Source organism: Morchella sextelata, assembly GCF_020137385.1.
Source record: "Morchella sextelata strain SCLS chromosome Unknown scls_1, whole genome shotgun sequence".
In the NCBI taxonomy this organism is placed as follows: Eukaryota; Fungi; Ascomycota; class Pezizomycetes; order Pezizales; family Morchellaceae; genus Morchella; species Morchella sextelata.
Window position 1 is genome coordinate 1,418,510 of NW_025408616.1, and position 23,416 is coordinate 1,441,925.

At 45.2% G+C, this 23,416-nt stretch overlaps 6 protein-coding genes across 6 annotated transcripts; 2 read left to right on the top strand and 4 right to left on the bottom strand.

Annotated features, from left to right (window-relative positions):
- Nucleotides 1-247: 247 nt before the first annotated feature.
- Nucleotides 248-1,543, bottom strand: H6S33_000361 (uncharacterized protein; the record flags this gene model as incomplete). Its single annotated transcript, XM_044831730.1, has 8 exons — nucleotides 248-334; nucleotides 410-436; nucleotides 509-735; nucleotides 792-999; nucleotides 1,060-1,093; nucleotides 1,152-1,223; nucleotides 1,285-1,372; nucleotides 1,429-1,543. 8 exons carry the CDS (start codon nucleotides 1,541-1,543, stop codon nucleotides 248-250), a joined length of 858 nt encoding a protein of 285 aa, XP_044699920.1.
- Nucleotides 1,544-2,004: 461 nt separating this feature from the next.
- On the bottom strand, nucleotides 2,005-4,081 carry H6S33_000362 (uncharacterized protein; the record flags this gene model as incomplete). Its single annotated transcript, XM_044831731.1, has 4 exons — nucleotides 2,005-2,841; nucleotides 2,909-3,038; nucleotides 3,089-4,007; nucleotides 4,069-4,081. 4 exons carry the CDS (start codon nucleotides 4,079-4,081, stop codon nucleotides 2,005-2,007), a joined length of 1,899 nt encoding a protein of 632 aa, XP_044699921.1.
- Nucleotides 4,082-5,967: 1,886 nt separating this feature from the next.
- H6S33_000363 (uncharacterized protein) lies at nucleotides 5,968-7,423 on the bottom strand (the record flags this gene model as incomplete). Its single annotated transcript, XM_044831732.1, has 5 exons — nucleotides 5,968-6,191; nucleotides 6,248-6,262; nucleotides 6,318-6,616; nucleotides 6,672-7,087; nucleotides 7,166-7,423. The coding sequence occupies 5 exons, from the start codon at nucleotides 7,421-7,423 to the stop codon at nucleotides 5,968-5,970; spliced, it is 1,212 nt and encodes a 403-aa protein (XP_044699922.1).
- Nucleotides 7,424-8,029: 606 nt separating this feature from the next.
- Nucleotides 8,030-13,607, bottom strand: H6S33_000364 (uncharacterized protein; the record flags this gene model as incomplete). Its single annotated transcript, XM_044831733.1, has 8 exons — nucleotides 8,030-8,353; nucleotides 8,406-8,744; nucleotides 8,798-9,469; nucleotides 9,527-9,678; nucleotides 9,729-10,590; nucleotides 10,643-10,776; nucleotides 10,835-11,854; nucleotides 11,906-13,607. 8 exons carry the CDS (start codon nucleotides 13,605-13,607, stop codon nucleotides 8,030-8,032), a joined length of 5,205 nt encoding a protein of 1,734 aa, XP_044699923.1.
- A 605-nt stretch (nucleotides 13,608-14,212) lies between these two features.
- On the top strand, nucleotides 14,213-17,762 carry H6S33_000365 (uncharacterized protein; the record flags this gene model as incomplete). The annotated part of the gene is made up of 9 exons (XM_044831734.1): nucleotides 14,213-14,302; nucleotides 14,369-14,402; nucleotides 14,464-15,349; nucleotides 15,402-15,969; nucleotides 16,022-16,198; nucleotides 16,251-16,522; nucleotides 16,600-17,027; nucleotides 17,086-17,368; nucleotides 17,423-17,762. 9 exons carry the CDS (start codon nucleotides 14,213-14,215, stop codon nucleotides 17,760-17,762), a joined length of 3,078 nt encoding a protein of 1,025 aa, XP_044699924.1.
- Nucleotides 17,763-18,778: 1,016 nt separating this feature from the next.
- On the top strand, nucleotides 18,779-20,956 carry H6S33_000366 (uncharacterized protein; the record flags this gene model as incomplete). Its single annotated transcript, XM_044831735.1, has 7 exons — nucleotides 18,779-19,007; nucleotides 19,216-19,301; nucleotides 19,357-19,579; nucleotides 19,645-19,800; nucleotides 19,858-20,386; nucleotides 20,440-20,901; nucleotides 20,947-20,956. The coding sequence occupies 7 exons, from the start codon at nucleotides 18,779-18,781 to the stop codon at nucleotides 20,954-20,956; spliced, it is 1,695 nt and encodes a 564-aa protein (XP_044699925.1).
- Between the last annotated feature and the right edge of the window lie 2,460 nt (nucleotides 20,957-23,416).

The following is a 23,416-nucleotide window of genomic DNA, read 5'->3' on the forward strand; positions in this document are numbered from 1 at the left end:
GGTCTGCTGAAATTATGCGAACACTCCCGAAATACCAACTTAAGAAATATCCAGCTAGTGTTCAAACTTATAAGTAAATCATTAATGGACTACCTGGGATATGGATTAAATCTCGAGACACAAACTAAACACACCAGCCCCCATATTTCACGCACAACTCTACAATATAGACTTCACAGGAGGTCTACGCAAATATTAGAGACTAATTAGATAAAGTAGTTTAACAAAGGTCAAACAAAGGACCAAACTACTTGAAACTATTCTTCATCTCCCGAAGTTTCTTCATAACCGCAACTGGTTCAATTTCACCGGTGGCTTGCTGAACAGCCAGGTCCTATACACCGCCGTTTATATTAGCTGACATTCCAGAAGAGCATCGAAATTCAAATTATAGAAGGATATCACCAACATCAACCCTCATAAAAACGTTATGTTGCTAGAAATCGTCAGCATAAGTAAGCAACATAAGCTAGACCACCATAAAATCGAGCAGGGAAGCATCACACACCTTCTCATCCCCAATGGTGAATTTCCCTTGTGTCTGTTCGTTCTCTGCACAGAACTTTGCCAGCTTTTGCACCGGCACCGTATCCGTGACATGCTGTCCGAACTTGATATTAGACCTTGTATACTCATGCCCCGGGTAGACCTTCGTATCGTCCGGGAGTGAAGCCAGCGTCACATTCAGCGCTTTGTGCATCTCCTCTGGCGTACCCTCGAAGAATCTACCACAGCCTACAACCACGATTATTGAACAAACTCCCTAGTCCAACACATATACAACCACTTACCGGCAATGAACAGAGTATCCCCCGTAAATACTGCCTTCTCATCTCCATCCTGGGCAAAATAGCAGATACTATCTTGAGTATGGCACGGTGTGTGCAATGACTTGACGCTGATCCCCTTGCCAATGGTGAAGGTCTCGCCATCTTTGAGGATTTTTGTCACGCCCTCGCAGTCTTTTCCGCCGAGGATTGGGACCGGATAGTGTTTGAGCTGGCGGGAGAGAGAATGTTAGCAGTCAGCCTGGAAGGCAGAAGCAGCTTGGATGTTCACCAGCTCTTTATTACCGCCGGCATGGTCATAATGACTTTCAAGTGTCTGAGTTAGCTATACTCAGCCCGATCCGCCCTGAAGACTTAACCTACTGGTGCGTATTGATAATACCCTTCAGAGTAATCCCCTCCGCCGCTAGCGTCTTCTCCAAGTACGGTAGCACCCTACACACCCATCGTCAGCTAAACCCTCTTCAACAGACAATCGCAAGGGCGCAAGGCATACTCTGGCGGGTTCGCTGGGTCTACAACCATTGCATCTTTCGTCTTGTCGTCTACCACCAGATACGCATAGTTATCATGGCTCCCGGTCCCTAAGTTACATCAAATTAATTCAAGCGCACTGTAGAGCACAAGTGCAGCAACATACACATTGGAATCGACTTTATCTGCATAGCTCGAGACTGTTGCGCGAATTTAAGCGGTTGTAGTAGACGAGTTTTTAGTAGACGAGTTTTTAGAACACTGGCTCTTGGTAGAAGCATTAGAGATTCGGCGATATGCTGTCGCGGGGAAGTATATCTAATCTACGGAGTTAAGCTGCTGCATGCAATAAGAAGTTTAATTACGTCATTTACCCGTGCTAAACTGCCGAGCGTCTACTGCATAAAAAAACGGTAGAAGTATCATTGAGCATTGATGCCTACTGTAACCTCTTCTAGTGCGGTATGGAATTAGAAACAAACGGATTTGGGGAGTTAACAACAACGAATTCAGACAGAAGTCTGATATCGCTATAATTTATTGAGATATTACACTTGTTTGTGATATATTCATAATTACCCCATTGGTTTAACCAATTCAAAGAATATAAAAAAAGGAAAGAATAAAAACGCTCCCACGCCAGAAGAAACCAACAACCAAAAAAAGACTAACGCCAATTCAGTACAAAACGACAACAAAAAAGGCACAAAATAGTCTTCGTGAATCTCTGGATGAAAAACCATTACCGCTTCAACCTAAACGTCTCCAAACCACGTCCAAACTCCCTTTGGCACTCAATGTCACTGCCCTGGCTCTCCTCTACACCAACGCCAAGCCCAAAGCCTGCACCCTGACTATCGCCGCCAGCACTGTCCTGACTCTCTTCACCCGCGCCTACCGTATGCGGTATCTGCATCTTTGTCCCGACAGCCCTCTTAAACTGCTGCATAAACCCGCCGTTCTTCTTTACCCCCGCTGCACTCGTGCTCAACCGTGCCTTCACCGCCCCAACCCGTTGCTTTTCAACAAACTTCGCCAGTTTCCCATGACCACTCTTTGAAAAATCGGCTTTGAGTGAGCGCGCAACCTTCTGAACACCGGTTTCAATCTCCATGTCAGGGAGATATTCGGGCTGCAGTGATGCCTGGATTGCTTTTTCCAGGTCGGGGTCCGCCACGGTTGGGGGAATCGGAGCGCTTTCGGCGACTGTTTTCTTGGCCGTAGGTGTTTCCACAGTTACGGCAAGTGGGCGACGCGACTGCAGATGCTTTGGAGTATTGAAGAAGGCGCTTCGCTCGCCCGTAACTCTCACGTTCTCACCCGCGGCAAACGTCCGCGACTTCTTGATTGGAGTGTCTGTTTTGGGTGCTTCCTCTGCGCCGCGCTTCTTAGGCGGACATGAAAATGACGACTCCGATGATGATGATGCCGAGGATGGTCTCGGTGCGGTGAAGGCTTTACGAATGGCTTGAATATTTGACGATTTTGCAGCGAGTGGTGTCCTTGGCATTGAAGTTTTTGGGAAGAATGTTGCGATGCTAACAGGCTTTGCAGTGGGTGGGCGGGGACGGGGCCGGGCCTGCGGGTGGGTTAGCACTAGGATAAGGGGTTAGAAACAGGTAGGCATAACACGAGGGGTGACCTACGGTTATGCATGGCTGTGATGGGTAGGCTCTTGTTGTATGCGTAGTCGTTGGAATGGGGTCAAAAGGGAGCTTAGTTATTGGGTCGAGTTCGCCCAGTGCAATCCCGCGGGCTAATTGAGGTTCTACTACTCTATTGGGTGTTAAGACGGGGCGGAAGCAGGAATCGGGTGAGCTACATACCCGCCGATGAATACTAGAGCTTCCCCGGTAAGTGGTTCCTCTGGCTCATTGCACATCACCATCATCTCGGCCTTCGGGCACCACACCCGTTGATGCAGGAATGTGAGTTCCGCCTGCTTGAACTTCTCGAGATAGTCTGGCGGCACAGTCATCCTCCCCTCCATCCTGATCGCACGCACAATACGATCAACTGTTTTGTGAGAGCGCACGTAGCCATGTGCCTTTTTGAGCCCAATGCCCCTGATACTCGGCAGATAATCGCACCCAGACAATATCGCCATCATACGAAACTCCGCATCCGTCCATCCTGCTAGCGTAATGTCTCTATTCTTCGTAAAATCCGCGCGGTTAACCTCAACGCAGTCTCCAAAACGATCCATCTTAGTCACCAGCAGGCGTACACCAAATACCAGTAGGTCCGAGTCCTCGGATATGACGCCGTCGATAACACCTATCTTCTCAAGATAGTACAGCTGCGCATCCGCCTCATATGGCGCAACGACATACTGGACGCCGAGCTCCTTACATGCCTGTATGACCGCACGCGCCATTGCTGGCGTCACATCCACCGCCTTCTGCAGTATATCCATAGCCTCCTTCTTATTCGTCTTTAACAGCTCGAGGCCCTTCTTCCTACTCTCTTCACGGCGTTCTTCGCGGCCTGCCTCAGTATCCGCTTTAGATGGGAGGTAATCGCCGTCAAAGACGAGGTAGGGTGTGACACCGTGATACTGTAGCATCTTGATGCGCTCGACGCAGAAGTCTACATAACGGGTTGTGGGTGTGCCCTGGACGAGCTCGAGGGCGCAAGAGAATGCACCTTTGTGTAGCCAGCTATAGGTGTCGATTCCAAGGGTGAGGCCGTTGTATTTCTTGACGTGTTCTACACGCTTGATAGAATCGAGCCATTTGTAGAGCCCTGTAGGGGGTGGTAAGCACAATATTTACGTATAAGGCTGAAGGGTGAGTGTGTATTTTACCTGTGATACCCATGGCACCGTTAATTTATTACTGCTAGCAAGGTAAGAAAACCGACGTCAAAACCGACGAGAATAAATACACCCAGGGGCCCGAGGAAAAGCAAAGTTGCGTATAATATGAGGAGGTGTCGCGGATTGCAGACAATACTCGGACCCGCGGCGGCAACGCGTCGAGCGTTGTTTCCACTTTAGATAAGGATGGAGATGGACTAGCGCGCCAAGGACGTGTATCAGTTGAAAATCTCATAAAAAAAGTGGAATACTGAGATACTATAACAATTTCACTATTAAAACCAATTTTATGCCTGATTCGAAGGATTTTGCTTCGATCTAGGGAATACCTCCTCCCACAGCACTTTCGAGTGTGTTTCTAAACTCCCATGCCTCTCCGGATAAGGTAGAGCCTCTTCACGTGATGGCTCACAAAATATCACTCGGTATTTCTGATGAGCTAAGGTTTATCAACCACTATATTTTAACGTGTGCTCCCATATATCTACATACATGTAAGTATTCATCGGCCTATGTTAGCAAGCCTAGCTCAGGCCTAACAGGATCTTGTCCTTCATCTCATTTCTGTAAAATAGTCGGCACGAGAATAAGATTGTTATACACATACATGGACAATAACCATGGCCGGCCCGGGATTAATCCCTCCAAAGACTAGTTCATTTTTGTTCTTATCCAAAGTTACATTCTAAGCTACACCTTTGGTGGATACTTGGTTTGCAAATCACTACATATATTTATCACTCGCTCTTGAATTAAGCTTAACCGTTTCAGGAACTGGCAATGATTATAGTAAGCTGAACGCGCTGGCCATGGGCCATCTATCTACAGTGACAGAAATGTGGATGAAATTACTACCGCTGTCTTTAACAATGCCGTACTGATACTGCTAAAACCTTACCCTACGCCCTGCCTGATCATTAATTGAATGGAGTTTAAAGACAAGCTCACTGGAAGTAAGGATGAGATTACATGTAACTACATGTACATGTAATGAGCAAGTGTCAAGCAAGAAGCTAACAGGGCCCAAGCTACCCTTATGGAGCCAGAGAGATCGATCGAGATTATAGGTACCCAATCCACCAGGAGATCTTAGGAGGACACAATCAGTTCCAGAAAAATGGCAATAAATTTTGAAACAAAAGGAACAAAAAGTCTTGCTGAGGGCATGCTTTTCAGGGGGTTTGGTGCCATTTATTACACATACACCTCAGTATAGACTCCCACCCCGGGATTGAACCCATGACCTACTGATGGTCATGGGGACTCAACCCACTCGGTGTCCTCCGATGACGAGGCGTCTAGTCCTAGACCACACTCGCCCACACAATTTTCAGTGGCCCGGAAGTAATACATGTACTTAAGGGGGTGAGGGTAAGACGAGCTAGGAAAACCTAACCCTTCCATGAAAATCGGCCACGAGGAAGTGCACCATGACCCACCAACCTCCTGTGTATGAATGTGCGCACTTCTTCAACGAACTGCAATTTGCGGAACAGAATTTCCCCCACTGGACAGGCCAAGCCCCGGCAATTCAGGTCAACTTGCTAACTGTAACTGTGCCGCCCCCCTCAGCTATGGCAACAACCGGACATCTTATTTCGCCTTGAACTGGGCCAATAGAGGGAGATGTGACTCTGGCTGTTTCCTTCTCTCTTCTTCCTTTTTAGTTTTTGCGTTGATGGGCCTTTACTGTAGGTGTTTTATACTAATTGCTGTCAGATGGACACATAACACGTGCCACTTCAAAATCATACAAGAAAGTAAGAGTGGCATAACAGAAACAGTGGTATCCGCATTAACTATGCACAAAAAAAACTAAAAAAAAAAAAAAAAAAAAACTAGAAAAGCTTCTAAAACAAAAAGAAAGACAGGAGGAAGTAGAAGGCTCTAAGTCCAAAACCTACTCCAGACACCCCTCTCCTCCTCCCCACCCTCCCACCTAAACGCCACTCTAGAAACTTCCGCAAAACCTTCTTCCACCTTCGGCTCTACAAACCTTCCTTTAAACCCGGCAAACGCTATCCTCGGCAACATTTCCCTCCCCTCCGGGTTCACCAAAGCCCCACCAAACGCCCTCACAGCAGCGTTATGCATACACAGTGCCTCGTCTGCTATGAAGTACACGCACCTGATCGGCGCACTGAACTCGCCTGCCAGCTCAATCCACAGCTTGCGCGTGGCACTATCAGCATTAGTGTTGTCAATGGCAATGCTCTTGCCTGCAGAGAGGTGCTCACGCGCGGTCTTAAGGCAGCGCGGCTTGGTCTTGAGGGTATCTTGGTTGATGTGCGCATAGCCGTGGGGAAGGAGATGGCGCCGGTAGAACGTGGACTTGCCGCTGCCGGGAGAGCCACATAAAAGAACGACCTCTTGAGACTGGGGGTTGGGGGTGAACGAAGATTCGATACTGCTACTACCGGTGGAAGGGGCTGTGTAGAGTGCTGGGTCAAACCTGTGGGACATAGGTTTTGGAGCTTGTGAAAGAAAGTATTCCTCAGGCGTGTGAAACCCGATTTTGAGATTAATTGCCCAGTTCCTGCGCCGGTTAAGTATGTCGACATTTAATTGTAGGGACAAGTAGGCACACATACCGATCCGTATCTGAGAAGTCGCCCTCTCTCCCCGCCGCATCACCAACTAGATAGCTTTTCTTCAACTCAACAGCCCTCTCCGGTACTGCCCCATCGCAGTCCAGATCGTCTAAGAGCTCCTCCCACATTCCCGGCCTCGGCTTCCGAAACTGATCATTCGCCGTCGCTGCATACACCAACATACCTGGTATATCCAACGTCTTAAAGATTGCCGCGAGCTTCGTCTTGAACGTCGTTAGGCGTACCGACTCTTTGGCCGGGTCGGGAATGCCGTTCTGGTTCGTGAAGATGACGAGCTGGTAGCCTTCGGCTTGCAGCGATTTAAGCCGGGTCGGCACAGACGGATCCCACCATTTCCAGTCCGTAGCGTCTTTGGCGAACTTGTTTCCCGAAAGTGTGGAGATGAGGGTAGAGTCCTGTTTAATCGCTGCCAGTTAGCTTTCCGGTACTGCCGGATACATGTATCTACTACAGAAGATACGGCATTGACTCACCAGATCGAATCCAGCAATCTTGACTTTCCCCGCCGCGGCTACATCAATCCCGACTGTCCCCTTGGGTTGATACTTTCCGACCAACAGCGACTTTGAGACCAGTCTCCACGCCGTTGGCTCCGGCTCCTTTTGGGATGCCGGTTTGAAGAAGTTGGATACCGTCGCAGCCGTAGCGGTAGATGTAGTTTTCTTCTTTGTGCTGGTGGCATTGGTGCTGCTACTCGCTTCGGCCTTTCGTTTTCTGGGCGTGGAAGACATTTTGCGGGAAAGAAGTAGTGATGTTCTGGGGGAATATACAGCTCTCTCGGAGGTGCAGTGTGGCAGCCTGGGGAGACACCTGGGAACACGCATGGGGAAGACGCGTTAAATGAAGACGCGTTGCGGGGGACCGTGTGGCCGACGCGTGGTGACTCATGTCACGTGGTAAGCCATCCGTGATAAGCTAATGTGGGTTACACAAGCTCGTGGTTGAGTGTTATGACTCAAACGTTGTGAAGGACTCAGAAGGAGTCATTGAAAGTGCAATCATGACTCCACCCGAGATTTGGTTTATGTGTGAGATTTTTATTTGATAATGTCGTAGAGCCAATGGTTGAGTGCACCTACTATCCTATCACTAGCACGAAGGGTGATAAAGCAAGTATCATTGATACTTGAACGATAAGTATGGCTTTTTTTTTGGTTATGATTGAGATTCGAGTGATATAATATGATCCTAACACATGGCAATGATTGAAATGCCATGAAAATGAAAAAAAGAAAACACCAATCCCACAAGCCCTAAATTACTACCCAAATCTCAGAGCCGATAGTAACAGATTTCTCGCTTCACATGGTATCACTAATTTCTGTGTATCCCCCTACCTATTTTACGAAGATATCCTCCAGATGAGCCTCCAGATTACCCTTTGCCCATTCCTTTACATGCCCCTTCGACGATGCCTCATAGAGTCTAGCAGAAAGTCTCTTAAACAGAACCAAATCATCCTTTTCGGCACTGCATGCCTGGGTCTCGATGAAGGACATGATGGCGTTACGAGTAATGAGTGTGGTTGCACCCCCTTCAACGGCGGCGGTGTTCCAGAGGAGTTCAAGGATCCTCTCTTTGGCTCTGTCGCTGCAGTGGGGTGCAACATAAGCATTGAGACAGCCACCAAAAATCTTGCGGTTGTGGTAGATCGCTAGGTCCTGTGTTCTGGTTAGTATTGTCGATATAGAAATGGTGGATTTAGGTTTATACTTGAGTTGTTTTTAACCCTGCGACCAGTACCCCCAGGACCCACGAGATCTCTTTATAGTAGTCATCGCCCCTTTCTGGGCTCGCGACTTGTAGGATGTAGGGCAGATCGTAAAGATCCATAATTGGTCCTTGTTGAAGAAGCAATGTCATAATTTTCTCATAGAGGAAATGCCCAGGGTTTACAACAATTTGAACACACTGGGCGAAAAAGACGCCAAGGACGGTTGGAATCGGGTACTTCAAGCCTTGTTCGCCATCTTTTTTCGCTTTATCGCTGATTGAGGCGACTAGTGTACAGAGCAATTCAAGAATTTGGTGTTTTTCGCGATGTGACGATTTCTAGTGAGGTTAGATCTAGTTATTTATTTGGAAGGAGCGGAGGGAATTATTACCTCTAACTTTGAGATTGAAGTTACAATGAATCCAATCGCCATATCACGCACATGGCTGCGGTCGGAGCAAAGACCTGTTATGGCGAACCCCAAGCAGTGTCTTTCGATGACAGTTGTGATCTCGACAACTTGTTGTTCTGAATGGAGACAAAATGTGAGAGCGGGTAGAATAAACCCAAGGTCATAAGTCTTGGAGAAATGTTGATCCTCATTTTTTGATATGGTCATGAAGGATTCTAGCTGTTCCAATTTTTCCTTCGGAATTATTGGTCGATTGGGTGAAGATTGAAAGACGCTCCTTGCCAGTGTTTTTGAATCAATTGTGACTGTAAGACGTCCTCGTACTCGTGAAACCAAAGGTATATCTGAACTCTCCACAACTATCCAGGAGGCGATTCGGTCCCCAATACTGCGCGCCAGATGCGCTTCGATATCGCTGATGATCATGTATAAGGCGGCATCGATAATATTATTTGAACCTCGATAAAGAGACAGAACCCCATCTAAAGTAGTGACGTTAGATTGTCTAGAACTGGCCATGGAAAACAGTCTGTAGATAAGAAACGCCGTGTGGTATGAGATTTCCTGGGTATCGAAGTAGTTATCTCGTAGAAGGAGAGGATTTTGAGCATGGCCAAGAACAATCTGTAGTAGTTTTGCAACCTCAAGAGCCTTCGAAATTGAAGTGTTAGTATTTATTAGTGTATTAGGAAGAAACCAGTATCTTACATTTGCCGGCAACTGAGAAACTATCACGGCGGCGAAATAAACTACCTCCGGTATATGGATATGTTTTTCCAAACTGACTTCAAGAACGGCGTTCAGTGTTGGTCGTGGTACAGATGAATTGAGGTTGATCGTTCCAAGATTGAGCAACAGCCCTGATAACATTAGAATTTTTCCTAGTGAAATATCTGGAAGGAGAACATACCTAGTTGCTTGGTGAAGTCCAAAATCTTATCGGAGAGCGTTTTGTCCTCAGCAAAGCGCCTTGTAAGGTGATCAAACACCATTAACAGCCAGTTACGTAGTTCAACAGACTCTGCCTCCCCTGAATTCATACCCCGAATCAAAACGTTGAGCAGTGCGGCTGTATTCGCCGTCAAAGTGCTTCTTCGGTTATCAGTTGTGATAAATTTAAGAAGGCGGTTTTTGTCCATCGAGTTCAACAGCGATGCCGCCATCAGGAAAGCCTCAGTTTGAGATGCATCAGGAGGATTTTCAAACATCTTGTCTTGGATCTCAGAGAAAAGTCTCTCCATCTTTTGCTTAATCTCTGAGCCTGCTGATTTCTCCCATTCAAATCCAGCAGCGTCTTCCCTAGGTACCGCAAAACTTGCTAGAAATGTCGAGAAATGCCTTTCCAGATGTGGAATATTTTTTCCGTTGCGTAAATTCGTGTCTAAGGTATATAGGGCTGTTTCGCGCACAGACTTGACCTGCCTTATCAAGGCACAATCAAGTGAGACCATCCATTCGTGCAATTCGGCCTCAAAATCCATATGGTAATGCTCGGTATCAAGATCTTCAATCTCTTCCTTCGGCACAGAGAGTATATATCCAGCAAGAGCATCATAAAAAGTTTTGGGTGCATCACCTGTCGCCAAAAGAGTTTCCAAATCTTTAAGGGGTAGGTATTGCCCCCTTGAAGATAATTGTTGTAATAATAATGCTAGAATCTCAAACTTAAGCTCACTTGGTTCACTTTCAACGAGAATAAAAGTTTTGATGAAATCCAACATGTGCTCATAAGAAAAAAGTTGTGTGATTACACACTTGTACGTAGAAAGAATCTAGCAAGAAATTAACATCATATCGTAGATTAGGACTCTTGCGTCAAAATACCTCTGTAAAGTGGTCATCCGGGTTGTCCTCAAGATAACGACCCAGGCTTTCGATGGAAGATTGTGCTTGAACGCAGATGACTTTTAATATTGGCTCGTAACTATCAAAACTGGCCCCAAGGAGATTTAAATATCCTTGGAGAAGAAAGGTCAGTATTTACTGAGTATATTTAGATTAATTATGTTAACTTACTTTCTGAGAAGTATGCGTATCTTGCAAAATCTCGTAATTTTGTTGAGGTTTCACTTGGCTCTGTAGGTAGTCCCAAGAATAATTTCACCCAGTCTTCGTTAGTGGCAAGCATTTTCTTGGCATCGTTCCAGATTGCAGTATCCTCTCCTTCCTTTAGGCGTACTAGAATTGCTTCCATAAGATCCATTAACTTGGACAATGCCGAGCAAGAATCATTAGAGCTTATCTTCTGAGATCCTAGAACATAGATAATGGCCTTTTGAGCGACTGCAACATCCAGAAGCGATACATCAATTTCGCTTTCTTCAATAGACTTTGTTACTCGCTCGATGTTGGCAATATTGAAATGACACAGGTCTCTGAATAACCTTCTAGTCGATAAGGAATAATTAAGAGAAGCGGGTGCGATATGGTTTGGGGACCCACGCTCGAGCTCCAAATACTTTTCGTTTTCCAGCTGAAGCTTTAGCGCTGTAAATACTGCCTTACCATGCAAATGACCCGTCTCTTCGCAAGTTGTAGCGAGACGTCCGCACAATACAGCGAGAACATATTTATTCTCTCCTAATATCACACTCGACTCAAGAAATCTTACAAGCCAGATTGAAGCGGTGTCTTTTACGGTAGGAATTGAGTCCGACTTCATGAAGAATTTCCATTGCTCCACTAGTGTCATAGTTAGAGGGCTTACGGCGGGAAATTTCTCCGTCAGTGGTTTCGATCTCATGGTTTCCAGAGCGAGCTCGGCGTAGTCATCGGTGTATTTGAAGGGAGTACGTATACAACGTATTGCGCATTGATCGATAAATAAGAGGACGAAGTTGAGGGCCAGTGGATCTTGTATGTAGGAGAGGCTTTCCAGCAGGATCTCGAGCGGTGATACTATCGTGTCGCTCTGAAATAAATTGCTTGGGGTGATAAAAGAGCGGAGAAGTTTCCTGATCTGTTTTAAAGGCATTTTTGACGCAGGGCCGCAACATATGTTGAGGATTGAAACGAAAGGCGAAAACTGCATTGAGCCTAATGCTTGATTAGAACCAAACCCGTTCCAGGTGAAATTTTCAAACGAACCTTTATTCCACCACTTGATGTCAGAGGCATCCTCTGCAACTCTTAATAAATGCCCCATCTCTAGGACCCTAAATCCTCTGTCCTCCACATTATCTTTGTTCGCAAAAAAGTTTCCCAGAGCAGTGGAGATATCAAAATTTCCGGCCGTGGCAACCTCTGGTAACAATTCAAAATAATCCGCGAGTAATCTGCTGGAAGCCTCCTTTTGCAATTTTCCTTGGATTTGGTTCTTGCCTTTGAAAGAAGAGTGGACTAGGCCCACCAGGAAGGACATATCTGGTACCCGCTTACAAAACTCTTCAATAAGCTCAGATCGAACTCGGATCCAATTTGAGGAAGGGTCAACCATTGACTTTGACGCATCATCAATCGCACCAAGTACAGCTCGGAGTTTTTGAAACGAAAATATGAGAAGACGAGTGACAAAAAATTTAATAAGAGAGTTTTCTTGTAAGCATTTTGTCAACGTGGCCTTGTTGAGCGGTTTTGGAACTACGTTCTCAATGGCAATATTGACCGGTGGAGGAACAGCAGATAACTCGCTCATACCAAAGTTTTTTGGCGTAGGTAGTTGCACAATAGATGTGAGGAAGGCGCAATATCCGATCCATGTGGATGTAAGTTTTGGGTCAAAGCTAAAGGGAGGATTACTCTGAAAGTAACTCGCAACCAGTTCCGGGCAGGCTTTGAAAATTTCTAACAAAAGATCTTGTTGTAGGATGTCGAAATATGGACGGACTTTTATGATAAACGATGCGAGGGTACGATTGTGTACACTGAGCGGACCGGCGCGTTTTTCATCGTTTTCGCTACGCTTTAACGGATACCATCCAGAATCCGGGAAACAAACACCATTGCCGGGTGTGGTACATGTTTTCATCAGAAATTCATGTGATAGTTCCTTGACTGCTTTTTCCTCAGTCTTGCCCGCTCTTTCAAGATTCACGACATCAGTGCGATCATATAGAGCGAGAATAGAGGTAAGTGTCCCCTCATGGAAAATGCTTGTTTTGGTTGCTCGAGGAATACCACGATCTTCCAATATCCTCTTGCCAATGGCTTCCAAGACCTCGTGCACAACAAAAGGTGCATCGTATTTGAGATTTTTGAATAGTGTTGTAATCCATATTCGTTGTTGGAGCACCTCATTTTTCACAGAGGAGCTTCCATGTTGGAAAAATGAAAGAAGGAACCTCACAAATGATGTTCTTACCGAAGGTTTTTTGGTCTCTTCCGTGGCTGCCATGACCTCCTCCTTCCCTCCTCGTATTCCAAAGTTTTTAGTGATATCTTTGGTTGTAAAATCAAATGCTGAATGCAGCAATCCACAAATACTTCCAAAATCAAATTTATTGATTTCAGTGAGTAACTTTAATGTTGGTGTGGAGATACGGTCGTGATTAGACCTCAAATTTTGATACACAATTTTCAAGTAGGTTGGCTGAAGAATGGCTTTGCATAATACTGTCCCGTATGGCTTTAGCTCATCGTTTTGCGAGCACGTGCGCACAAGACTAGTCAGAGATGACATGACCGACATCATTACTGTATGGTAGGGTTTCTGAGGTGAAGTTTTGTTTAGATATGCCTTGAAGAAATGGCCAGGAGCAGTTTGTAAATACCTGAGCAGCAAAACTACAAACTTGAAGAATGCTTCTAAATGCGTTTGCTTGACCTTCCCCCTCTTCACTGTCACCGGCATTCTTGCTTTGGGTCTCCAACCATTGCTTTAAAATTTTCAAATTTTGTTGCAAGGTTTCCTCAGAGCAATTATGTATTCTGGAGCATTGTATAAGAAATGAATAAAACTGATGAGTGCCTATTTTTATGTGTTAATCTTTTGCGTGTCAATCAAATATCCCAAATCAATTAGTTGATTCATCTTACCCTTTTCCAAACCCTCCTGGCTTGAAAGGTCCCCTAGTAAACTTTCCAATTGCTTAGCTGTAGTAATATCAACGGAAGGTCCTGCGCTAGTGATGGTATTCGGCCGTTTTCTTTTCCTGGAATTATCCATTTCGTGAGAGTTATTTTGGGGAGGTCTTTTGCTCATGATTATGTCGATAATGAAAGTGGTTCGCTAACTAGATATTTTTCTTCTGGGAGAACGTGAAACGGAAGGACAGGGTAACTGCACTTATCTGGTCTAACCCAAAGCAGAAAATTGTCTAGCTCCCACAAGAAAAGTTGAGCGCGTCACCTCTCAACGCGTCTGTTTATTATTTGCCTCCAATTGCTCAAGCTTCAACAATTTAAAGAACGCGCCATCCAAGCCTACTAAAAAAAAGGTACAGGAAAAAAATAAAGATGCCCGATATCAGAAGCTTCTTTGCTCCCAAAGGAGGCAGCCAAACTTCACTCAATGATAAAGCCAAATACACATCTACCCCTGCTAAGGTAGCTCTCACCCCCGGGATTGAATCAAAACTGTTTTCAAGGCACTTACAGTACGATTTTTTCTAGAAGAAAGCTGCAGCTCGAAAGCGGAGGGTCGTCGGTACGGTTTAGACATATTCAATTTTACAGGCTCGATCTAACCAGTCTTGATTGATTACCAGATTCTGATGATGACGATGAAGAACCTCTAAAGAAATCAACTCCGAAAATAGCATTGCCCAAAACAACAGCAAAATCTGCGAAGAAAGAAGAGAAATTAGAACCCACAACTACCTCTGACTATTTCAAGAGTAACGGCAAAAACAAAATTGTACGGACTGCCCCAGTCAGGCCGAAAAAAGTGAAGCCGGAGGTAAACCCAGAGGAAGAAAATTACATTGACGATGACGACGATATCGATCTTGGAATTTTTGCCGACCAGTTCAAAAAGCATGAGGACGACTACCAAGAAGAAAAGCGGGACGAGGAGATGGAAGATTTCGTTCCCGACGCAGAGCAAAACGATGAAGAGAAGGAGGACGAAAAAGCGGAAGCAACAAAATCAAAGAGGAAACCCGCCGCCTCAAGTAGCAAGCGGAAAAAATTGCCTTCTGATGATGAAGATGAAGAAGTTGTAATGAAGCCAAGGAGAAAACCTACAACCAGGACGAAAAAAAGATCTTTACCCTCCGAGGACGAGGAAGAAGAGGAGGAGGTTGAGGAAGAGGATGAAAAGTTAAAGTCAAAGGCTAAAAAACCAGTTGCTAAGAAGACACGGGCTCCCGCTCCCAAGAAGAAGAAGGAAGAACACATCGAGGACGAAGAAGTCAGAAAAATACTTGATAGTGTCCCCACCGTTAGAGCACCTTCGCCTCCACCGCGTTCGGGGGAAGAAAAGAAGTTTAACTTTAGGGACTTCAAACAAAGGGCTGGCCCAGGGGCACAAGGAACTGTGGAAATGCCAGAGGGTGAAGAGAATTGTTTGACTGGCTTAACATTTGTATTCACAGGCGTTCTAGGAAGCTTATCAAGGGAGGATGGCCAGCAACTTGTCAAGAAATATGGAGGGTATGTAATGCTCCCATACATTTCCCCCACCCATGACCTAACGCACGAATAGTAAAGTTACCGGAGCACCGTCTAAAAAGACGTCTTACGTAGTCCTAGGTGACGATGCTGGTCCAAAAAAGCTAGATACTATCCGACAACATGGTTTAAAAACAATTGGAGAGGAGGGTTTATTCCACTTGATTCGTACACTTCCTGCAAACGGTGGCGACCACGCAGCCGCAAAGGCAAACGAAGCCAAAAAAGCAATTGAAGAAACCAAAATTCGCGAAATGGCAAAAGAAATGGATAAAGTGACCAAGTCAAAGAGTAAAGAGGCGGTTCTAAAGGAGGCTGATCAGCTTTGGACGGTTAAATATGCCCCTACACAAATAAATCAAATTTGTGGCAATAAAGGGCAGGTGGAAAAGTTACAAAAGTGGCTCAGAAACTGGCCAAAAAACTTGAAGTCTGATTTTAAAAAGAGAGGAGAAGATGGAAGCGGGGTTTTTCGGGTGGCCATGATTCATGGTCCTCCAGGTATCGGGAAGACTAGTGCTGCGCATTTAGTTGCCAGGTTGGAGGGTTATGATGTCGTTGAAACCAATGCCAGTGATACTCGAAGCAAAAAGTTAATGGAGGTATGAATGACTTTTCTATATTAATGATGAATCACAATTGACATCAAAGTAGGAAACTTTTCGTGAGGTTCTTGATAATAGGTCGCTCATGGGCTACTTTGCCGGAGACAAACAGAAAGTCGATGCCTCTAAGCAGAAGCTTGTTCTGATAATGGACGAGGTGGACGGTATGTCCGCCGGTGACCGCGGCGGTGTAGGCCAACTTGCAGGTCTATGCAGAAAAACTCAGGTATGTCCTCGATCTTGGTCATATCAAAAGTCCCAATATCTAATTACCCTAGATTCCCATAATTTGCATTTGCAACGAACGAAAACTGCAAAAAATGAAACCTTTCAATAATGTAACATTTGATATGCCGTTTAGGCGTCCAAATGTCAACGAAGTCCGCTCTAGAATTATGTCTATTGCTTATCGCGAAGGAATCAAGCTTCCTGGAAATGTCATTGACCAGCTTGTTGAGGGAACACACTCGGATATTCGGCAAATCATTAATATGTTGTCTACATACAGCACAACTCAATCAAGTATGAGTTTTGAGGAAAGTAAAGATTTGTAAGAAACCTCGCCTTATACCGCTGTACGATGAGGACGACGACAGTGATGATCTTGTGATAACTGACATTAAGTAGAGCTAAATCATGGGAAAAACATGTAGTCCTCAAACCTTGGGATATTGCGCAGAAACTTTTAGGCACCGAAATGTTCAACCCTAACAGTAAAAAGACGCTCAATGACAAAATAGAGCTTTATTTCAACGACCACGAGTTTTCGTATCTCATGGTTCAAGAGAATTACCTCAAAACCAATCCTGCAAGGGCTGGTAATTTTAGGGGAAGAGAGAGAGGCTTGAAATTACTGGAATTGGCGGATAATGCTGCTGAAAGTATCTCGGATGGTGATTTGGTTGACGCACTTATTCATGGGCCACAGCAGCAATGGAGCCTAATGCCGGTTCATGGCATGTTTTCGACTGTGAAACCATCCTCATATATGTATGGCGGGTACGGTGGCTCTCAACATTCCTTCACACAGTGGTTGGGAATGAACTCCAAGCAAGGTAAGTCTGCTTGGCAAGTAATACTTGGATGCTATTAGCTAAATTCCACAACTTCTAGGCAAACTGGGACGTTATGTTAAAGAAATTCAATCGCATATTCGGCTGCGTGCGTCTGGAGATCGTCATGAAGTCCGACAAAATTACATACCAACCTTGCACAACTTGATTGTTAGACGCCTTGAGTCTGGAGGCAAAGATGCCATTCCAGATATCATTCAACTCATGGATGATTACTTCTTAACAAAGGAGGATTGGGATGCTATCGTAGAGCTTGGCGTTGGCCCCATGGCTGATAGCAGTTTAAACATATCCTCTCAAACGAAAACTTCATTTACTAGACTGTATGATCCCTCGATCACAAAATAATGTAAAGCTTTATACTAACGTATATACAGATACAACCAGATGTCTCACCCCATGCCGTTCATGAAAGCCACCAGTGACTCTGCACCTAAGGCTGTGAAAAAGGAAGTCCCTGACATTGAGGACGCAATTGTAGAAAGCGAGGATGAAGGTGCCATTGGTGAAGAAGATGCAGAAGCAAAAAAGGCCGAAGACGACTCAATGGATATAAGCAAAGACAAATATGTCAAGGTCCCGAAGAAGGTAACGGGAAAGGGAAGGGGGGGAACTTCTGGGGATGAGAAGCCCAAAACGACCAGAAGCAAACCTGCAGCAAAATCAAAAGCCAGCAGTGGAGCCTCAACCAAGGGACGTGGGAAGGCAAGGAAGTAAGAAAATCCTTCGGACGGGCCAACACTAATAAGTGCTTACGTACAGTAGATACATGTATACAAACATACATGTACATGTAGGAATGTAGGTTTAAAGAATTTATTTTTTGGTGTACATGTAGTTTTACACAGAACGTGAAACGTTATGTTTTTAGTTAACTGTTATGCTGTATTATAAATCATTCTTGGATATTATTACATGCAAAAATTAAATTTAAATTTTTCTGGTTCATTGTTCCAGATGTTTCGCTTGCTCGCGTTTTTGAGTGGGGGGGTTGGTTTATGGGGGAAAGGTGGGGGGCAATCATCAATCCTAGATGATCTTGGCGCGCTAGTGGATAAGAGTTTTGCACTACGGAATTTTTCACAAATTTTTTTTTTTTGCGTGTTGCCCGGCGCGCAGTGCCCTATTTCTTACTCCACCTAGGAGCGAAGAAATTACAAACACTCAGAGAGGGGAAGATGGCAGCGAGAGAGAACCCTTTTACAACCGTGACTTTACTCCCGTCTTTACTAGCCAAGTCTGGGTTTCAGTCTGCTCGTTGTCTTTATACTTCTGATCCCCCCGATCCCTAGCTCGAGAACAATTTCCGGTTGAGGTCATCTGGTTGTATTTGTGGTTGGGCGACTTTTCTCCTCCCTCTCCGTCACAAGCACGCACGCAACCGCCGGTCTATTATCAAGTTTAGGAAAACATACTTGCTTCCTCGACATAGCAAGTAGGCTGTATTGATCGACAAGTAGGGCAAATAGCAGGTTTTTTCGGAGTTCAATTGGGTATGTTGAAAACCTAGATTTTTTGCTTCGTTTGTCTTGCCGTGTTTCACATTGTTATTCTTGCTACAACATGATGAATGTTTTATATTTTTAAGATGTTAGACTTCTAAGTCTCCTTGAGGGACTCTGCAGAAATCTTTTTCCTGATTGTGCACTTGCTTAACCCCCCTTCCATCCATTGCGACTTCTAAACAACAATAACTTCCTTAACTAATATTTCTTTGGCTCAAGATATATAAGATGTGCGGAATCATCGCAATCATCCTTGCTGATCCTAATGGATCTGCCGTCACCGATATCCATAACGGTCTTCCAATTCTTCAACACAGAGGGCAGGATGCTTGCGGAATTGCTACCTGCGGTCAGAGGGGTCGAATTTATACTCGCAAAGGCAATGGGCTTTGTTCTGAGGTCTTTAGGTTCCCTGAACAGCTTATGGATTTGCCAGGGAACATGGGGCTCGGACATTGTATGGTTCCCTTGAATTTGTTCCCTATATGGATCCCCGTATTTGAAATGATGTATCGCAGTGGTTCATGCTGCATCGCTCCAACCTCAAGTTCCGATTCCTTGTTTAGCGCTACACTCACTGTTATTGTTTCCCACGTAAATGTCTTTCGAATGGATAAATTTTATACGAGGCGGTGTCTGACTGTATGGTATTGGGGTGTCGACAGTGCGCTATCCTACCGCCGGCTCCTCAGCAAATGCCGAAGCCCAGCCATTCTACGTAAATTCGCCATACGGGATCTGCTTTGCCCATGTAAATCCCCTTCTTGCACTTTGCATAAAACGACGTATTTTAACATGATTAACAGAATGGCAACCTCATTAATGCATCAGAGTTACGAGACTACCTTGATCACGAAGCGCATAGACATATCAACACTGATTCTGACAGCGAGACACTGTTGAACATCTTCGCTAGTGCCTTGCAGGAGACTGGAAAGTTCCGTGTCAACGAAGAAGATTTGTTCACTGCGTTGAAGGCTATCTACCAACGGTGCCAGGGTGGTTATGCTTGTATAGCTATGCTTGCAGGTAATGTTTTCAATTATCCTAGGAATCATGGTGAATGTTTGCCTGATGGAACTGACATTCAATAGGGTTTGGAATCATCGGGTTTAGGGATCCTTACGGCATTAGGCCCCTTGTTCTGGGAGAGAGAAATGGTATTAATGGTGGGATGGATTATATGTTTTCCAGCGAGAGTGTTGCGCTGGATCAACTCGGTTTCACTAACCACCGTAATATCAACCCGGGTAAGATTTGAGGCTTCCATGTGTAAATTGATCATAAAACTAACAGATTCTCAACAGGGGAGGCTGTTATCATTAAGAAAGGGTGTAAACCTATCTTTAGACAGGTGCATCCTATCCTCAATCACGCCCCGGACATCTTTGAGTATGTCTATTTCGCTCGTCCAGACACCATCATCGATGGTATCTCGGTTTATAGATCCCGGCAGAATATGGGATTGGCCTTGGCGAATACTGTTCTAGCAAAACTTGGCGCAGACATTGTCAAAACGATTGACGTTGTCATTCCTATCCCTACAACCTCGGAGGTTTCAGCCCTCAGTCTTTCCCAGAAGCTGGGAATTCCGTACTGCCAGGCCTTTGTCAAGAATCGCTATGTTGGAAGGACCTTCATTATGCCTGGGCAAAAAGAGAGGCAGAAGTCTGTAAGGAGGAAGTTAAATGCTATGAAAGAAGAGTTCAAGGACAAGAACGTTTTGCTTGTTGACGACAGTATCGTGCGAGGAACAACCAGTCGGGAAATCGTGAATATGGCTAGGGAAGCTTGTGCAAGGAAGGTTTACTTTGCCAGCTGTGCACCCCCCATCAGGTAAGACCCAGTTTTATTAAAGCCATGTCACCTTCATTGAGATTCTTGTATAGGAATGCCCACATCTACGGGATCGACCTTGCCGATACCAAAGAGCTGGTTGCATATGGTCGAACAGAAGAAGAAATCTCGGAGCATATCGGTGCAGATGCGGTCATTTACCAGACTCTCCCAGATCTCGTCGAATCCTGCTCTTCTCTCTCCAGCCATATTAAGAACTTTGAGGTTGGAGTCTTTAGCGGGGAATACGTCACTCCCGTGGATCCATCCTACTTCAAGAAGCTTGAAAGTATACGTGGAGAGACTTCAAAGATGAAAAGAAAAGAAGCCGCTATCAAAGCTGTCGCCGCCGGTATTGCCAATGAGGGCGATGTCGCTGATGTGCTGAAAATGAACGGGGTTAAAGTCAATGGCCACGGCTTTGATGAGCCTGTGAGTGAGACTGTAAGAGAACGGATGGATGTTAGCATCCACAACTTTGGTGACTACGTAGGTGTTGGTAGAGATGGAGGACAGTAAGTCTCAGAGCTTAGAGCCTCAATTGCTAATTGGGTTTACAGAGATGATTGATTATTCCGGGTTTTGTTACCATGTTTTCCTTCTTTGCTCGTATTCCTCAAAGGCACAAAGTACTTGGGTGGCTATCTCTCTCTACCGTACCTTCCCCTTACCACTTTCCTTTAACCATTCACAGTAAAGTATTTCTTTTGAGCAGTGCACGGGGTGAAATTTCTGTATAATGTTAGCGTTTTAGAACAGAGTTATCAATGGGAAAGACTGGTTACAATGTGCTAGTTTATTTTTCAATGTTGTGCTGGTGTATCTAGTTTGATTTAACCTGCCTCACTAACCTACATACTGCACAACCAAGTTTTCAAACTGTTTACTTCTACCAAATAAGTTACAAAGTTTTGTAAGTTACATCCATGTTTCCATAGCCCTTCCTTGTAGAGTATTGTTACGTATATTTACAACACCAACGGCAAATTGTTATCGACGCATGGATGTGGCTTAAGTTTGTCACAATGATGAAACATATCCATGGCACATTGATAGAAATTACATATCCATATCTTATTGACTCCTGCTTTTTCTTCCTGTGGTGGGGTTCAAGTATTTGTGGCCGCTATTCCAGGAAGTAAGTATTGATCGCCCATTCTCTTCTGGCTATAGAGAACTTGTGAGAAGCGTGTCGTCCCCAAAATTCAACAACCGCCCTGTGCATGGTTTCTGCTCTAAAGGTACACACAGATGAAGGCCGGATGTAAATTGTTGCGCATGCACTAAGCCGGATTAATCGAGTTCATGCAATATGGTAGCAAAGAATACGTTGGTCCTCTGTATTTCATGTCGTGCGTATTAGCAAAATAACATATGAGAGATAAATGTCACGTCACTTGTCGTCTCAAATGTTGAGCATAAACGTCCACTATTAGTAATACAGTGGGTCAATGATCGACTGTACAACTATCATTGCTGCCGCCAATTATGATACACTAGCCTCCCATGGTCATCAACAGGTTCTACAATAATTATGCCATAGAAAACAAATTGTTTGATTTTTCTCTTCTAGGGGCTATCCTGTATTCGCCTTCTTGACAAACCAATAATCGTATACGTGTATGTCCAAGAGCCTCCGATGTAGTTATGTAGGGTTAGTGTATTTATCGTTTAGTTGGCTAGGGGGTGGGAAATGGTGGTAATGATAGAGGGTGGATTTTCTTTTCGGTGTTTTTTATGGGGAGGGGGAGAAGGGTGAAGATTGGGGTGGTAATGGGTGTTGAATTTGGGTGCTGAGTTTGTGGTTGGGTTTGTCGTAGAGGTGGTGCTGGCGGTGGAATTGGTATGGGTATTGGGACCGAGTGATATCCCATGTGTGGTGGGGAACATCCGTCCATCGAGCACCAATCCACAACCACTAGCGCCCGAGGGCTCAACTATGGATGGGAATTTGATATCCACCGGCCGAGGGGCGCCAGGAGTCACTTGGTGGGGAAGAAACACGGTCTTGGGTACACCAGCTATGTCACATGGCTGTCCCTATGTGTTAAAACAGTAAACTTGGCCACTACACACATGTAAGAGATCCGCTTAACTGGAGTAATACAAACTCCAAGTTGCCGTAGCAGAAGACGGCCTGGGTTCGAATCTTAGGTCGGGCGGAGAAGTTCACACCACCATCGTGTTCTAATTCGCTCGAGTTTTTTCTGCCGGATTGGCATTGGTTTTTGGCGTTATCTGCTCCCAGTGCATCAGGGAGCGGAGTTTTGCATGCGGAGTGTGGGGAGAAGGTCTAGAAACAAGACTTGGGTGTAGTTATTCTCCGTGTGTCATGGTTTCCCGGCCTTCTTGATAGCGATTACACATTTGTTAATCATATGCGCATTCATTAGATAATATAGAGATCGACACTCAGACTATAGTCTTATGCACAAATATCTTTTATGCTGGTTGTCATTATCGTGTACCAGGTGGTAAAAAGGCAAGATCTGGGATCGAATACTATCGAGTGATAGCCTGTGACGTATATCGGGTAGTCGAATAGGAAAGCCAGAGAGTAGCCGCGCCAAAACTTTGATTCGCAGTCTCCGGTGTCTGAAGGCACGTGCCCACTCGAGTACTTGCCCGCAACCGCTTTCGCCCACACCTGGTTTGCCTCTCGGGCACATTCAAGAATTGTAATAGGAGCAGTGTTCCGTTCATGTTCCCGTGTCCGTGTTTCCATCCCTCAGGTCTTCCCACTTGTATTTTTCTACTATCCGATGTTGTCCCTCCTAAGTTCCCTGCACGCTTCTCTGAGACGCCAAACGGGATTTGCTTGAGAATCAGCGTTCCGTTGCTGCCCTTCCTGCTGGCGCCACCCTTTTCCTCGTTTGAAGTACAAGTAGATGATGCAGAGTAGGCAACACGCTGCCTTCAGTAGTCGTGGCATTTTCGAACATAAATTTGGAATAAATTCAAGTTGAGAGAGTATTTGCATGGCGGTAATCTAGATTGATGGCCTAAGACGCGAGACACGCTCGGGATTTA